The 17,185-nt window shown below is 39.1% G+C and overlaps 1 protein-coding gene across 4 annotated transcripts in view; it reads left to right on the top strand.

The window, feature by feature from the left end:
- EVC (EvC ciliary complex subunit 1) overlaps positions 1–17,185 on the top strand; it is a 51,096-nt gene that overhangs the window by 32,019 nt on the left and 1,892 nt on the right. For 3 of the 4 annotated variants that reach the window (XM_027686377.1, XM_027686378.1, XM_027686375.1), the window contains 8 exons: positions 5,372–5,481; positions 6,074–6,284; positions 8,850–9,056; positions 9,841–9,985; positions 13,297–13,405; positions 15,299–15,425; positions 15,683–15,776; positions 16,962–17,073. In XM_027686377.1, coding sequence (XP_027542178.1) covers positions 5,372–5,481; positions 6,074–6,284; positions 8,850–9,056; positions 9,841–9,985; positions 13,297–13,405; positions 15,299–15,425; positions 15,683–15,776; positions 16,962–17,073 — 1,115 coding nt within the window. The remainder of the gene's footprint in view (positions 1–5,371; positions 5,482–6,073; positions 6,285–8,849; positions 9,057–9,840; positions 9,986–13,296; positions 13,406–15,298; positions 15,426–15,682; positions 15,777–16,961; positions 17,074–17,185) is intronic. The other variant, XM_027686376.1, reaches the window with a different exon arrangement.

Raw genomic sequence — 17,185 nt, 5'->3', positions numbered from 1 at the left:
ACAAAAGTAAAATTATTCATTGGAAATTCTTTGACATCTCCTTTTTTTCTTCCGTATTTTCCTTAATCTGGAGTTATGCAACATGCATCTCCCTGATCTTTTTATATTTACCTTATTGTAACTCACCTGTTTTGAAAAACAATTTTGTTTTCTTGTTTCAGTGTCACAGGGCTATCTAGCAAACTAAACTAAAATATGCTTGGGACCAACTGCTGATGCCAGTGAGTGTGCTCACATGCTTAATTAAGGGTGGGAATTTGTGTTTTCCAGAACTGCTGGCTGGCATTTATTGTTTGAATTTGGCATACCTGTACCTTCAGTGAATAATGAAACAATGTCTGACTCGAACTTTTTTTTTTTATTTTACTCCTTTTTATCAAGGATTATATTGAATACCTGACTTCTCAAGTTTAAACTTCTAGGTTGCTGTTGATTTTCACATTCATCAAGGGTTCACAAATTGCCTGTCCTTGTACGTGCATGACCTGAGCAGCCTGGACTAGTAGGTGAACTACAAGCACATCTCATAATGCACAGAACCCAAAGCACTGTAGTGGTATTTGCTGTCATTAAAAAACACAGGAGAAGTAGGAGGTTCTGGTGTGCAACTTGCGAATAGTTTCATAAGTCAGGGTACGTGTTAGGGCACCTCTGCTCTGGTGCTTCCATTGAACCTCAGCCATTGTTCAGGACCAGAGAGGATGCGTTCAACAAACAGGACACTCACCACAGAGGGGAGGATCTCAAGTCTGACATTTTGTGCCAAAAACGCTGTTTGTACATTCCTCTGTTGCTATCATTGGGCACATTGTTGAGTGGAAAAACCACATACTGGGAATTTTTCTCAAAGGATTAACAGGATTAGTTCATCTCCAGCACTCAGCTGCTAGATAATAGCTCTTTGGGCAGCAGTGTAGGATGGATTCATTGTATGTGAATTCAGATGTTCTGGTCATGACCAAGCATAGGTTATTTAAATTAGAAAGTTGACTTCCCATCACTTTCAATATACCACAGCATTCATAATATAAAGCAGATGACTTCCTAGCTGGAAAAAAAAGAAGAAGAAAGGGTTTGCTGACATCATTAACAGTAATTACTATAGAGCTATGGAGGAATTAACTTAGCAATGACAGAGCTCTCATACTGGTCTCTGACTCACCAGCGCTGCAGTTGGGCTTTATTCAATATAAAAATTTCCTGAGCAGCAGACAGAGCTGTCCTAAGGACAAGCGATCCTGCGGGATAAATTCCAAGAAGAGATAAGAGTTTCTCCTAGTGGGAAACTGTGTGATTACTCAAGACAATATTCTATGCTGGAGCTTAAGTTGCTTTTTTAACTTAATGCATGTGGCTTTTTGGAAAGGATTTGAACTAAACTGGAAAAAAATCTGCTGTATCTTCAAAGAGAGCATGCAGGGAGATAGCTATTCCACCAAACCTAGGCTGGCAAATTTTCCTGTATAAATGAGTCTGAAAACATCACACAACCCATTCTGTTATGTTCAAATACAAAGTGCATTTCTTGGCCCTTTCCTAGTGTAAGCAAAGCAGCATGAACATTTAAGCAATAAGCTGACACTTGTGTCCTACAAAAAGGAACACTTGGTTTCCACATTAAAGAGAAGAGAGACCTTGTGACAGGTGATCATGTAATTTAAGAGATCTCATAGATGCTACAGTGCTCACCATGACAGAAGATCCATAAATCAAGAGTCATATTGACAGGCCTTTTAATTTATCAGTCATTTTCCATCCAGAGATATGTCTTTCATTTGCCTTGTGATAAATGCACTATGCTAAGAGTTACACAACCACCTGCTTTACAGGCTTCGGAAGTCAATACCAGAAGACTTTTCACCAGGGTATTTATATGTGCTTTTCAAGGTGGCTCAAAAAGAGATTTTTCCCTTTTACCTGAACCACCTTTTTTGTTTGTTTGTTTTTAGATTAGCTTTCCTAACATTTATACATATGATGTCCTTACAGGGCACAGAATCTCTTTTACAATTGGAAAGAGAAAATCAGTTTCATATATAACTTTGCCTTATGTGCTCAAGGATGTGAGCAAGGCTATTGGGAACAAATGACTAATGAAAATAAATTTTGAGCATTTTCCCACATGGTCCCTAACTCATGGTTTCTGTAGACAAGCTCTCCTGCCTGGGCAGTGTTTTCGGGGTGCAGCTGCTGCGCCAGGCTGAGGGACTGGCTTGGCAGTCAGTGTGCATCGCACCCCACCTAGAGGCTGGTAGGGAGAAATCCCTTCCCTTCTATTTCCTGAATAATCGATGCTAAAGATGTCAAAACAGAAATGAGAGGCATATTCCTTGCCTTTATTGCCAGAGAGTAATATTTAACATTAGCAGTGCTTCAGAAATTCTTGTAATGGACTTGTGACCAGGAACCAAAAGGCTTGGAAGCTTACAGAATAAAAACAGGATGTGATTTCTGTCCATTCCTGCATCATTGACACTCAGAAAACTGAACTAGCATCTGCTTACCAGTTTTAACATGGTGTGCATTTTATCACTTTGTTTTTGGTTTATACTCATTTTTTCATAGCAATTGGAACAACACTTCAAGGAGTCAGACATTCCTTGGAACTTTACTCCCCTATTTACCATACTTTTGTCACCATACTGGTTAAATGCAGAATCAGAGGGCCTGAGCTCTGTTCCAGTCACTAAGTCTGTACAGCAGCCTGAGTTTCTCCCCTCTATACGAGACCCATCTCTGAGCAAAGTAAGGTCATTCCCAAGAAGAGGAAAGCTTGGAGAAGTGCTTTGACCCAGCATTGGAAGATTGGTGCAAGGCCAAAGCCTGACCTTGCCACCTGGCTCGATGAAGTAGTTGTCTCTGGTTTGCTGGTTTTCAGTCATATGCCAGCAGCCTTAAATTAACATTCCCAGAGAACTGCTGTTGCTTTTCCGCCTGTGTGAGTTCTTCACGTATTTTGGAGGTAGAAATTACTCAGCCTTGCCAGCCCATCCCAGTGAGCTGCTGAAGTGTTGCCTCCAATAAAACATATAACATTCTGTTTATTCTCAGCTGATCCTTTCCCTCTTGATCATCTTCCTAATGGCCTTTTTGAGACAAAACACTGGTTTAGTATTTGGTCTCAATCTTCCTTATTTCTCATCCCATCTTAAGTGTGTAATAATCCCACTCCTTTCCTTTCATTCTCTTACTACTTACATGATTAATGTACTTCTACTGTTCAGTTTAATAACTGTGCACTGGGGGAATTTCTGCTGCATTGTCAGCTTTCCATTGGTCTCAGGGAGGTGAAGAGATGTTTTATAAGTTCTGCATACAGATTACCTCAAATGCACTCTTAATGGAAAAGGTGACTCATTCTTTTCCTTTCAAAAGGAAAGTTCTCCACTACAGAACTAGGCTGTTTCTTCATAAACAGAAGTAAAGAATGACTATATCCCTATCTTTGTTATCACTCTGAGTGCCTTTTTGGATAGGATACACTGATAGCAGGTGAGGTGCTAAATTTTGGGTTCTTTTCTTCAATATTATATCATTTACCATTGTAATTCAGAAATCATTTCCTGTCTTCTGTGCCTTGGTGATATACACTCTCATGCTGTTTAACAGCAAGTGTGCAGACAGGCCCTTCAAGAGCAACTCCTCAGTGAATGAGGTCTCCAAAAATGATGGGAAACCTCATCTGAGCCACAGCCAATCTCTCACTGGAAATGAAAGTACTTCTAGAAAGTAAAAGGTCATTTTCAGCCCTTCTTCTAGCTGCTGAAAGAGACATTAAAATACACAATGTGATGGATCTACAAGGCATATGCAGAGAGGTGTGAAACACCAGGAAGCCAAATCCACAGAGCTGCTAAAGGGAAATACTGATACAGTTATTACTTCCAGCAAGACTTTACCATCTGTCATCATGATACCTGGAGACCTGATAGACCTTAATTTGACGCTTGCAGCCTGCAATCAGAGAAGGCACTGTGCTTGGCCGTACTCTGTGATTATAAGGCTCACCCAGACTAGAATCAGTTGATGTCTGGCTAACACAGGATGTCTGTGGTGCTTGCCGAGAGCAGCCTGGTGTGTCTCTGGTGCCTTACAGACTTTGGGTCTGTGCTTCTCATGCTCAGCTGCACTCTTCCCATCTGTCAGGTGTTGTTGACTGCTCACCCATCCCTCTCAGGCATCCTGCTCAGGAACATGTGTTTTGGTAAGGTTTTCTGCATGGAAAGAGATCAAGTAGATGTGTTGCTGTATATACTACAGAGAAGATACTAGCCACGAAAAAAATACACTGTTATTTTAAAGCTGAAGATGATGAGGTTTCTGATGGTCTGCACTTCCCTGAAGAGTTCATTCTGTGCTCACAGATACAGCCTCTCTCCTGCACAGATCACTGCTTCCCAAGGAAAAGACTATCGAATCCAGCGGGAGGGCCCCCTCCTAACACTAACAATTGTGCAATTACACATCTAATTCTTTGCTAGACATATTGATCCATTGAACCTTGCTGGCTGCAATAATAGAAAATTTAGTCCCTCATGTTGTGAATGAGGCTGGAACATAAAGTGAAGCTGTCAGAAACCCTGAGTATTATATTTAATTTAGGGCTCTGGATACATCAGCAGGTAACCTGCATTTATTCAGCTGCCAGTGTAGCCTGAAATACACTCTTCATCTCATAGTAACAGAGTTTGGACCTTACAACCATTTCAGCTTATGAATTATTCCTTAAATTCTGGCAATGTGCTAAATGAGATCTTAAGTCCATATCTCCAAAAATTTACAGTCTAGTGGCAAATCCATCAAAACTCTCTTAAAGATTAAATTCTTTGATCTAAATATCACCCTGAAGGAGCTGTAAACTTGCAGTCCATATACTTACCTAATCATGCAATCTCCATTTCCAACTATTAGCACTATGTACTGTATACACAAAAGTGTGATGGAAGATGATATCTTTATTTTGTTCAGTGAGAATAAAAACTACATTCTCTGCTAGTGGAAAAAAAGCCAAACAAAACCCCCACTGCAACCTGCTGATAAGAGTCAATGCAATATTTTATGCCATATTGTTGTTTTTCTCTTCTTCTGCTGCTGCTGAAACCAAAAAATCTGTAGGAGATGCAGCTCAGGCCTCATCCAAACCAGTGCAAAACCTTCCTTTTTTTCAGTGAGCTTTCTTTAGGATTTTGATCATTGAAAAAATATTCCGAAGTAAAATAATTTTAATTCATCATGAGCTAGTTTCTTGAAATTGAAGGATGATTGCTTTTAGCAAAATGGCACCAAATAGGCCCCCATTTCTTAATGTGGTGACTAGAATGACTGAAATCAAAGTATTTTACATTTGTAATTTTTTTCCCCCTGCTTTTAGCTATGGACAATGGAATATGCTCTGTCTGCTGTGATGCAAAAGCACCTGTCTGAGAAACAAGAGAAGATAATTCAAGGTGTCGTAAGCAGACTAGGATGCCTCAGTGATGAGTAAGCATGGTTTCGTCAGTAAGCAGTGGGGTGAATCTTCACTCTTGCATGCACAGATAAAAACTTGTGAACATTACATAGTGGAAAGCAGTGTTGAGGGATTATGAGCATCCCCAGAGAGAGGGAGGCAATTGCCTGAGTTTTTTGTCTGAGTATCAAAAGCAAAATAAAAAGAAATAGGCATATCATGACTCCTGGTAGGTAGAAAAAAAAGTCTTGTGTGATTTCTCAGTGGTGTGCTTTCTGTCTATATACTATGTGAGTGATTTCTAATCTTGAACCAGTTTCTCTGCACTCCATATGTCACATTGGAGTTGCATATTCCTCAAGATAAAATGTTCAGTCCAGCCGCATATAGATGGTTATCTAACTATTGTATTCCTATTTTTATTTGAATTTAACTCCAGTGTGACAGAACTAAAAGTCTATCGCAGCAATACCCATTCTTTACACCTGATCAGCTTTCCAAGGCATGCTTCATACAAAAAGACATTACACAGAGTGTAATGTGTAAGCAATGACTTTGCTGAACATAGCTGTGCCAAATGAGCAAGCAGCTTTGCTGATGGACTTTTAATGGTCCTTTTTACAGGTCTGTTAACTATATATTGCAAAAACACCGACTTCTGCTGTGTTCAGTACTCAGAAGGTTAAGTCTCCGAAGAGCTGGAATGGCAGCCCTGGCCCGCATGAGGCTGTCCAGAAAGAAGAGCTTGCTTCAGGAACTGAGTGAGCAACACACCCTGCAGAAGGGATCCTCCCCGTGCCAAGATGAGGACCAGTGGCAGTTACAGAAGGCAGTGGTAAGTACAGTGTCCGGGTGGATTGTCTCCAGAAGTCTCATGGTATGATATTTGGCATTAGAAGAAGTAGTCATAGAAGATCTAATAAAAAAAAAAAGTCCAAGCAGAAAGAAAAATGTTCTCTGGCAAAAATATGCCCACCACTGGCATAGAAGGTCCCTGAGTGTGCCTGTTGTAGTTTAGACAGACATTTTAAATACCCTGATGCTTTATCTGCTGTCTAGCTATCTGTGATATGTGTGATCATAGCAAGCTTATTTAGTGATTTATTTTATATGGAAACACTAATGAGAGAAGGCATGTCAACAACTTCTGCAAAGTTGCTGCTTCAGGGTAAGATAAACTCCTAATTCTGCTAGGGATCGTGATATGCACTTGAGAAGCATTAGAAGAAATCCTTCCTCCTACTAGACCTAGCAAGTTCTTCTTTACTGTCCTAATTTTTCATTCTTTTTTCTCTCTCCTGTGTCCATAAGAAGCTCAGCATCCATACCCTTGACATCCTTCCAAACTATCAGTTTCCTGTAGGTCAGGGAGGTAAGGGAAAGTTGAAAGGATTTTTAGACTTGATATTCCCACAGGTCACTTTCAAATCTGTTTGTGACTGTGTTTTTTAGGGTTGGTCCCTTAAGTGTTGTTGGTTATTTACTTACCTGCACTGGAGATTTACCTAGAACAACACCAAATTTCGTATTTCAACCTCAGACAACCCTCCTAGCAGGTGTCAGTGATAGCCCCTGCCCAACCCACTGCTACTGCACGTTAGGTTGAACCCATCCAACACTTTGCAACTCTGTGCTCCGTGCTGTCACTGTGTAATTAGCTGAGAGATAATATTTTGTATCCCTCTAATTTTGATTTGTATAATGCAAACCCTCAGTCTGCACTTGGAAGAGGAATAAGGAAAATCTGTCTGCTGCCATTTTCGTGTTTGAAACATCAATTGAAGTATTTTCTCTTAAGTTTGAAAATCTTAACTCATTAACCTTCAGAAGAAATAAAATATAAAATTATAAAATACAAATGCATATCACTGCATTCCTCTTGCTTTCCACTACTCCCTCACTTAGCTCCCACAGAGATGTTAATTGATGCAATCACTATGTTCCCTAACAAAAATGAAATGTCCCCAGGTATAAGTGTTCCTTTGGCTTCTCTCCATTAAAGCCTTTTTCCAAGTCCAGCTAAAACCCATCTCACAAGGAAGTGCCTAAAAATATACATATAAGATCTTTGCTGCCAAAGAAGCAGGCCATAGGTATGGAATTGTGAAAAGTCAAGAGAGAAAAAACATGTCACAAACAAGCCCTTAAACAGTGTATAAGGAGTTCAGGAAAAGGTTAATTTACAGACAGTCAACCAGATTTTTAAATATACTGTGTTGTTTTAATTAAACTTAATTTTTGCTTGGGCCAATTTTAGACTGGTGGACATTGTCATATCTATCTGTTGAATTCATGTAGAATGTAAAACAATACTAAAGGATCCTAGCCGGGGCATGATCATGGCATTGGGTCTCTAAAAAAAGGAAAAACAATTTAATCACATTCCAACTGTCTAAAAAATTTTCAAAAGCAAATATCTGAGCTATAAATAAAGACATGTCAGAACAACCCAGCATTAATACGGACATCATTATTTTCCACAGATGAATGTGGGCAGAGCAGGTTCTTTTTCTGCTTGCATTTCTTATTTCCGTGAAGGCATCAAATAGGTACTGTCGAGTCCCCCAGAATAATTTAATGCTATTTAGCCTTAAATGAGAATAATAACAAGGACATCAGCAACACAATAGAAGGCCATCTATGGAAGACTAATACATGTAAGGAAGACAGAACAGGTCGTGCTGGTGAGCATATGCTATTGTGTGCTAAAGAGAATTTAGGTGGAAAGTGGATTTAAAAAGAAGCATAGGAAATGGTGGCAAGGATGGTCCAAAGACCTCAAAGAACGCTTTAGCCTAAAAAACTGTATCATATGGAATATCATAGGTTTTAAAACTGGCATAAAATATGTGAATAGGAAACAATTTTTCATGTGTTTTTAATGAAAGAAGAGAGCAGTGAGCAAAGATGTTAGATAGCAGGTTCAAAATTAAGGGATGTGTTGGTAAGCTTTAGAACTCCTCACCACAAGATGCTGTGCAAATGGTTTTCAAGTGCTATTACACACATTCATGGCCTCTCCCAAGGGCCTTAAGTACCAGTATACCAAGTTTTCCTCAGGTAGGCCACACAAACTGTACAAGTATTCCCATAACTGTATACTCTATACTTGCCTGCAGAGGAACAAGGCTCAGGGTATTTGACATAGATGTGAATACATCACTTGGAAATGACTAATGGGACAGGATGCAGCTGGTACTGTATGTGTCATGACAGAGACTATAGTTTTGTTGCAGACAAATGTGTTAAATGACTGTACAGGTTTCCACTGAAAATTAGATTATTCTCATTGTTAAAATGGTAACATTCTGAATGGGTGTAGGACTTCCTTTCAAAGTGAAGCTGACTAAGTTTGTTAACATATTTAAATGGCAGTGCTATCTTGTTGTCTGTTTACCAGGAGTCCCACATTCGGGAAGAGGAGGAGAAACTCGAGGAAGAAACACAGGAAACCAATTTAGAATTTCACCAGCAGCTAGTCACAGAAATCCAAGAAGCTCTTCAGTTTCTTCAGCAGCACATGGAGCAGGTGATTGGGCAGACACTGCTGCAGCATGCCCAGCAGGAAGCTGGAAAAAAGAGTTCAGATGATGGGCAGGACTTCAAGGTATGGAAATGTTCAGTAGTGGTTTTCTGAAAAAAATGAGGGCTACTTTACTAAAATGGAAGGCAGTTTCATTAATGCATTACCCTATGCCTAGAAGTATTAGCATGAGATCATTACAACCTGTGTTAAAACTGAACATACCTTGTAAAGTATTTACAAACTAACACTTATGTAGCAGCAGAGTATTTGCTATATTAGCCCAAACCGATTTTATTAAGCCAAACCCTGGAACATAAAAAAAATTGTGAGAGTTCTTCACAGAAGAGAATAACAAAAAGGGGGAAGAAAGGGAGATGGTTACCTATTGAGAAGGTTTTCTGATTAGACAATAGTGTTTGTATATTAGCACCTTAATATTACTTCATAGATAAATAATTAAATAAAACTAAAACTTTCTTCCAAGATGAATAACATTTTTCCAAAGTAAATATTTGGATTTTCTGTGTAATGGAAAGTCACAGGAAAGCTACACATATTTTGATTTATTTTGCTGGCAGTTGGGTTGATGCGTAGAATGGACTACAGAGATTGAACAGGTAGGGGAATGACCTCTTCCCAGATGAAGGTGAGGCAAATTAGAAAGATTTTACTACAGTTTACCATGCTGAAATGTTCCATTGATGAATGGAGATACCTGGTTTTCAGCATCTCGGTCTGCCATATTTTTAAAGCCACATTTAAATTCACAATTTTCTGTGCACATACATAATCAGATTGGGTGTTCAGTTTTAGACAGATCAAAACACGACAGATTTTTAATTGTGGCTTGTACTGTCTGATACAGGAAAGACTGGTGGAAGCTGCTGTTGAAAGTGTGTATGGGACCAGCAATAATATCAATAGACTGGTGCAAAACTACTACCAGCAATTAGGAAAAATCACAGAGGGCTATGAAGAGAAAAAGATTCAACAATTGAAATCCTTACAAGGTACGTATGATATTGACAACTATAAGACAATTCTGTCTAAATTAATTATCTTATCACTGTAAATATTGTTTTTATAGGTAACAGAAATCTGTTATTTAAGCATCAAAGCAAAACGAATGAGTAGGTCTGTTGACATCTTTGAAGGAGAAATGGTAGAACTGTTTTTATTAACTACTTGCATTACAGTCCTAGATGCAGGACCCTGTTACTCGACATTTGGTACAAACACACACAGAACGATGACCCAGTGATGGAAATTATAGTTTAACCACAAACTCTGCTTCACCAAGCTAGGATCAGAGATACCACCATAGTTACAACTGCCTGCAGTTGATTTTCTAGTGCTTTAAACCTCAACACAGGGCAAGAAAAATTTCAAAAGTAAGGAGCTGTACAAGTATTAGGTTGTAGAGTTAACATCTACCACTGTTCAACTTTGCATATTAATGAATGCAAATAAAGTGAATCAATTAATCAGATATTCATAGGGAGAGAGAGGGGGTATATAACAGGCCCCTACAAGCTGAGTCTTTTCCCTAGAAGGGAGGAGATCTGAGTTTGCAATTCCTGCTCCAGTGTTAGAAAACAAACATTACTGGCAGCTAAGTCTGCTTTCTCTGGGTTACTGCCCTCAGCTTTGGGGAGTAGACTTTTAAATTAATTCCTTTTTTGGCTCAAAGAAACGATGTTGTCTCTGAAATTGAGGAAATGCATTAGAGGAGACACCAAAAAGCCAAGCATGCCCATCCTAGAACATTCTGTGAGCTACTGCACTGTTTCTTAGCTGTCAACCATGATCCTCTCACAGGTTCTGAAGCTGCTGAAGAGGTTTATGAACTGCTGGATCTCACATAAATACAGGCATGTTCTCCTGGAATTATTTTTAATTGTTGATTTCCTTCAAGAGAAGAGACAAAAGCAAGCTGTGATTATTGATTTCTTTTGTAAACACCTTCCCCTCCCCTGCTGAAGGCTGTAGGCATTAAATGAAGTTAACAAGTTAGCAAAATGCAAGTAGCACCAGAGGTATTTAAGAGACATGGAATGGATGATTTTTTTTCTAAAGGAGAGTTAGCAATTTTTAAAACAGAAAATATTCTTCAACCACAGAAGAGATTTTTTTGAAGAGGAATAGGCATATCCACTCAAGGCTGAGATCCAGAGGTGAGTTGGTAGGAGGGACTTGTGAGGCCCAGTATTAGTTGGGCATACTCACTGGTTATAAGAGAGAGCCAATCTGTTCTGCACTGTTCTGTTGTGAACCTTGAAGGCTTTAATACTGGAAGCTGAAGTGCTACGAGTAAGGCAAAATCTGTGCAGAGATTTTGGACAATCTGTATTTCAGACACTGGTAGCCAGCAAAGCAGTCAGTTACTGAAGTTCTCAGAAAGCTCTAAAGACCTCTTTGGCCCTGATTGAACTAACTATAGTGTCCAAAATCTCTTTGATTTGAGTTTCTTCAAGCCAGAATTAAAACTGAACCTTGTTCCAGAATGCTTCTCTGAACTGAGCTGAGATGGATGTCATTACACACTTGAATGTTCTGCTTCATCAGTGTTTTGATCTTGCTGTCAACTGGTCTCAACTCCCAGTCAGGTTGTGATACCTAGAATACCAGTCACAAGAAGCACAGTCAACCTTCTGGTGATTGCTCATTTAGATTATTTTTTCTCCTAGAGGTTGTGTGGATATGTTATTGTTTGAGTGTGTTGGTATGCCATGAACTACAAGGAAGAAAATTACATGTGATGGAGCACATTTTGTTTTCAACTGAAGGAAAAGGAAATAGTTCTGCTGCAATGTAAGCCTTCAGACAGGAGGGAGGATGAGAGTATTTATGCTAGTAATAAAGCAGGAATGTTCTAGATTTGGGTGGCCAGAAAGAAACTCAGCTGAAATCCACCAATCAAATGAACTGCTACAGTGAAAAAATACTGCAAACCTATGTTTGCGTGCTGTAGCTTGGCACTACCAGCTAAGGACTCGGACTTTAGTACACCTAAGTCCTTCTTTAACCAAACTCCAGATCTGTAATGCATAGCCCCACTTCTTTCTCATTTCTGCTGCTGTATTGGCCCCAGATGCACTTAAGTTTCTCGCCGTGATTCTTAACATCGTGGAGCTCTGCTTGGGGGCACAGCCAGAACACTCTAAGACCTGCCAGCCAGCCAAATGCCTTCCATCCCAGCTCATCCAGGAGTCAGAACATCCATGTTGCTTCCTTTGCAGAAGGGGCTGATCTCTGAGGTGATCTCCAAGCATGATCACCATACTAAGAGTGTGATCCTTCTCACCAAGTCCTCTCATAACTTCTCGTTCTAAAACACAAGATGGAAAAAACAGCATTGGCAATAGAACCACCTGTGTATTATCTGTGGGGTTAGGATTGTCACAAAGGAAATTTCTTATGTACTTCATTCAGTGACAGTTAAATGGGAGTAAGGACCATAATACCAGGCATCTCTCTCCCAGTGACTATGCATAATGTCAGGCTAGAGGAGTTTGCTTCTTCTGACATCCCTTGGCCTAGTAAATCTGAATTTAGTCTGTCTGGCACAGCCACAGGAAAAAAGGTGGAGAGTACCTCCCCTTGTACAGCCAGCCCAGCCCAGCCTAAAGTGACTGCTCTGTGATGGTGCCATTGGTAGGAAAGGTGCCTGTCAGCTTTTCTGAGCGCTCAGAAAAGGTTGGATGCTGCCCAGATGTGAAGGTTATGTACCCTGATCTGTTACATCCCCATCCATCTCCCTCCCTCTGTTTTATTTAAAAGCAGTGGTGCAAGATCCTGTCTGTCAGACATGCTCCAAGCCTTGCTGCCAGTCAGGACTTCAGAGGCAAGAGTCAGGAGCCTGGTCAGCAGATAAGCACTTAGTCATAGAGTGTAAGCATATGCACAAGTATGCAGAGTAGCTTGATGTCAGTTGAGGGGACACCTTGTGAAGTTAAGTATTCCTCTAAGTGAGGGCTTTCTTTATATTGCATGGTTTGTTTAGGTATTATAGTTCTGCTTAAGAAATCAAGAGGGTTTTATAAAATTTCTGCTTTGAATTCCATGGTAATCAGTTAGCCTAGTAGAAGAAGTAGGTAGAATAGGAGATTAATGACATTACCATCTCTGCTAAATGATGCACAAACTATTGTCTGTGCAACAGATCACAGTGGCAGAGCAAGATTGTGTAAGAAGTACTTGGTATCCCCTAAGCAACAGTAACTTTGGAAAGACTACCTAGAACTGGGATTAATTTGTGCTGGAGGTTGCCAGAATTCAGTTTGTAATTTTGAGCAGGAGATTTTCAAAAATATTATTTCAGCAGAAAGAAATGAAAAGATCAGACTTAAGAAGAAACAAGAGAATGAACTGGCATTGAAAGAAAAACACACCAAAGGCTTCCTGAACGTGTCATCCGCGGTCCATCAAAGGTAAGAGCAGGCAACAGCAATACTGACTATATTTTAGTGTTGTGAGTCATTGCAGATTTACATAAATGTCTAGCTGAATAAATGTCTTGAATTTGAATTTTATATTTGTCTTTGATGGAAAATAAATATCTGATTTACTTTCTTATGAAATAAAATTTCTGATAGTCATTAGTTACAGATTGAAGAACTGTACTTAGTTGAAAAAGAGAGAATGAAAAACAATGCCAAAACATATGCCAAATTTTAAAAGAAATTTAACATAAATATAGGATTGGAACCAGTGCTGTCTAATTCATTACATTCCGTCCTTTTTACTTTGAACATCAAAAGTGTTTGTTAGTTTGCTGTGGAGGAAACATATACCATAATGAAGAGAAAATGTTTGAAGCACAAAAAAAAATGAAAATGGCAAGATTTCAGTGAATGCCTTGAACAATCAAGATTACTTGCACTAAATTTAGAGTATAATCCTTCAAATGTTAATTAAATAAAAATCGTAGTTAATTAAGTACTGATTTTATAAAACTTAAAGTCCAGACAAAAAGCACTTCAATTACAAAGGAATAAGTTGTCATAAAAAGCTGTATGGCTTGGCATGCACATGATACATTTTTGTAATCATTTTATGTCTTTACTCTCAGTTTATTATCCAGAACAACATAGCATCTGCAATTTTGTAAAGGGGTTAATTCTTTTTTTAGATATTGTTACTTCTAAATTGAAAGAAATCATTGCCTGCCTTTTTTCATCCTTGTTTGAATTAGTGTAGAAATGGATTTATATAAAGGGCTTCATAAAAGATCTGTTAGTTATTCATTATGAAATTTATCATTTTTTCTGACTGCTGCTAGCTGTTGTCTCAGATTTTTTCTCCCATAATCTCTTCTAGTGTCTTAAAACAGAATACAATGAAATTTACCTTCATACAGGCAGAAATATGTTGTTGAAGAATGTTCAGCATCTAAGCTGGTCTCATAACCATCAGTAATCAAACCCATTTTCCTATTTTCATTATGATTTCTTTTATGGTCAAATCCCAGTCCTTTGTAAATAATTGACAAAATTTCCATTAATTTATCTAACTCTCATTAAACCCTACACTGTTTTATTTTTCTTATTTCTTTTTGCCCATAGTGCAACGTTATCAAAAAAAGCAAATTTTGAAAGCTAACCTCTGTAGGCAGTGACCATTACAACAGCAGCTTCATTATATGTAGATGTCAGAAACAATTTGTGTTACCTCCTTCCCTGAGGATGGTGATGGATGATTGACATCATTGCTTTAAGGTAGATCAAGCAAGAAAACAGAAGAAATATAGATGCAGCAAAGTTTCAGCCATTCGAGTTTTACTGTATTAATAATAGTCCTTAACCAGAAGAGTAAAACAAGTGAAGAATACAGTTGTCAATGCTCTCAATTGCCAAGTTTGGAATTACCATGTTTCTGGATGAGTCTCAGTCTGGTACTGAAGAGCCCTGGATGAAATATCTAATTCTTAATCCCTTATCCTCGCACTTGATCGTCTAACAGCTTGTCCCTTTGGCAAGCAGACAGTAAAGCTGACTTCAGAAACATGCAATGGTTTTGAAAACAGACTTCAACTTTAGAGTTGAACTCCAGCTCCTAAAGTCCAGGCACGGACAACCCAAACTCCTGCTCTTATTCCTACCTCCTGAAGGAGCTTGTATCCTATGGACAGCCAAGGCAGGTGATTAAAATATGTAAATCTATCTAAAAACCTACCACAAACATTTCTGTCCCAGCAGAAACTGGCTGGACCAATATTGTTAAGGGGCCTTTTTTTGTACAAAATCTTCTAAATAGACTTTGCCAGGATTGTATTCCTCCCTTGAACTGAACAACATCTTTACTTTTGCATTTTTCTTGACCAGGATAATGCTGCAGCAAAAGAAGGTTTTGTCTCAGTTTGAACTGCAGCAGCAAACTCGTCTGGAGTCTCTGAAACAGAAGCTGCTGGCATTGCATCACCTGGAAACCGAGTTGGAGAATCAGCTAAGGGTAAATCAGGGTAAAATGGTTCATGGATCTGATGCCGTCAATGGCAAAACATGGGACAGGTTATGAGGTCTCTTTGATATCCTAGTTAAAGTCAGGGCTAAGATCCACCATTGTCTTGTAGGAAGTGACGCTGGACATATTGTTTACTGTGTTTCTCCAGTGACATACACATGTTTTGTCATGCCACATGTAGCACAACATAACCCAAAATTGAACTGTGTTGTGTTAACTGACTGCTGGTTTATCCTCGAGTGCAGGAAGCAGAGCAGGACTTTGTGAGCGAGTTGGCTGTGCTGACCAGAGTTCCAGTGGCTGTGAAGAAGAAGTCTTCCAAAAGGAGCAAGCCAGCAGGTTGATACAATCCTGAATTGTTTAAAAAACCCCACATAGTTCCAAATATCAGTGCAGATTCTTGCAATATAACACATCAGAGTTTCAGGAGAGATTGTTCATCAGTGCCATTTCCCTAACTGGGATGTAGAAAAGCCAGTCTTTCAGGGTCACCCAGTTCACCAGCAGCACAGCCACAAAAAAGTGTCACCTTTCGTCACTCCAGAGCAGCCTTTAGCCAGTAAATTACATTGTGTCCACTGAGGTGAGGCTTTGCCCTGCTCAAACCAAAATTATTTTTAATGTCATTATCATGTCCTTTAGAAACTGCTCTGTTCACCTCAATTAATAAGTCTTAGGGAGAACAGCAGAGCTGAGTCACCCAGCTTTCATTCTCCTGGTGGAATAGAAGAATTGCCTTTCCACACACATGCTCAAAAGTAAAATCTTACTGGATCTGGAAACTTGAAATATTTATATGAGTTTACTGTAGTTTTAACAAATTAGACTAATTCATTCTTCAAGAGATACTTAGGGACAAATTGTCAGAATAGCAGTTGCGTTTCCTCATCCAGGTTTTGGATGGAGTATACAAAGTGTCATCCTTTGAGCCATGCAATCTTTCTGCCATTATCAGAATTAAGCACTTGGCTTTACATTTGAAAGATACTGAATGGTGTGATGGGTGCCTGAAAGGGAAAAGCAGCTCACTCACCTGCACAGTTTTGAAGTGTCTCCCCCCAGCTGGTTGTTTCTCAAGTTGCAGAACCGTGGTAGGCACGTGACCCCAGGGACACAAGTGGAAGCTTAGTTCAGGGCCGTAAAAGCAGTGGATTTTTAACATCAGATTTTTCTGATTCAAATCACTCAAAATTATGAACTGGTTTTTCTTTTAGTTACTGGTAATAAAGAGCCATTTTCAGTTACTTGCTGAGATAATATATGACAGAGCTTTCAACTCTTGCACCACACGAAAACTTACTTCAGTGTTCAGCAAGTGTGAAAGTTCGAACTGCTATCTGAGAACTAACTAATGGTAAAAAAGCAGTGTGCTAGTCAGATGTAAAGTGGAGTGATTTCCTTGGAATACTAACATTATGTCTGAACTGTTAGAGGGTATTTTTTTGCTTTAGGTTAATCAAAACCAAAGAAGCTCTACTATATGTGATTGTTTTTTCTTTAATCCGCATGCATTTGGCAATTCAGGGGAAAAAATAAAGTCCAGAAAACAGACCTTCCACTCACCTCAATCAGCAGAAAAAGATGATTCTCATGAAAATATTCAAGAGCCCCATGGACTGACTTCTGACTCATGCAGGTACAGTAGAGGCTAAAAATATGTGAAAACCAATTTATAAAAAACTACTTTTTTAAATAAAAAGCTACAAAATCTACTTCATAAGCAGGTATGTCAGCCAAACCCAAAATAT

The sequence above is a fragment of the Neopelma chrysocephalum genome, unplaced genomic scaffold (assembly GCF_003984885.1).
Source record: "Neopelma chrysocephalum unplaced genomic scaffold, ASM398488v2 Primary Assembly neopelma1_71, whole genome shotgun sequence".
NCBI classification, from domain to species: domain Eukaryota; kingdom Metazoa; phylum Chordata; class Aves; order Passeriformes; family Pipridae; genus Neopelma; species Neopelma chrysocephalum.
The sequence above is the reverse complement of the archived record's forward strand: the minus strand, read 5'-3'. Positions and strand labels throughout refer to the sequence as shown.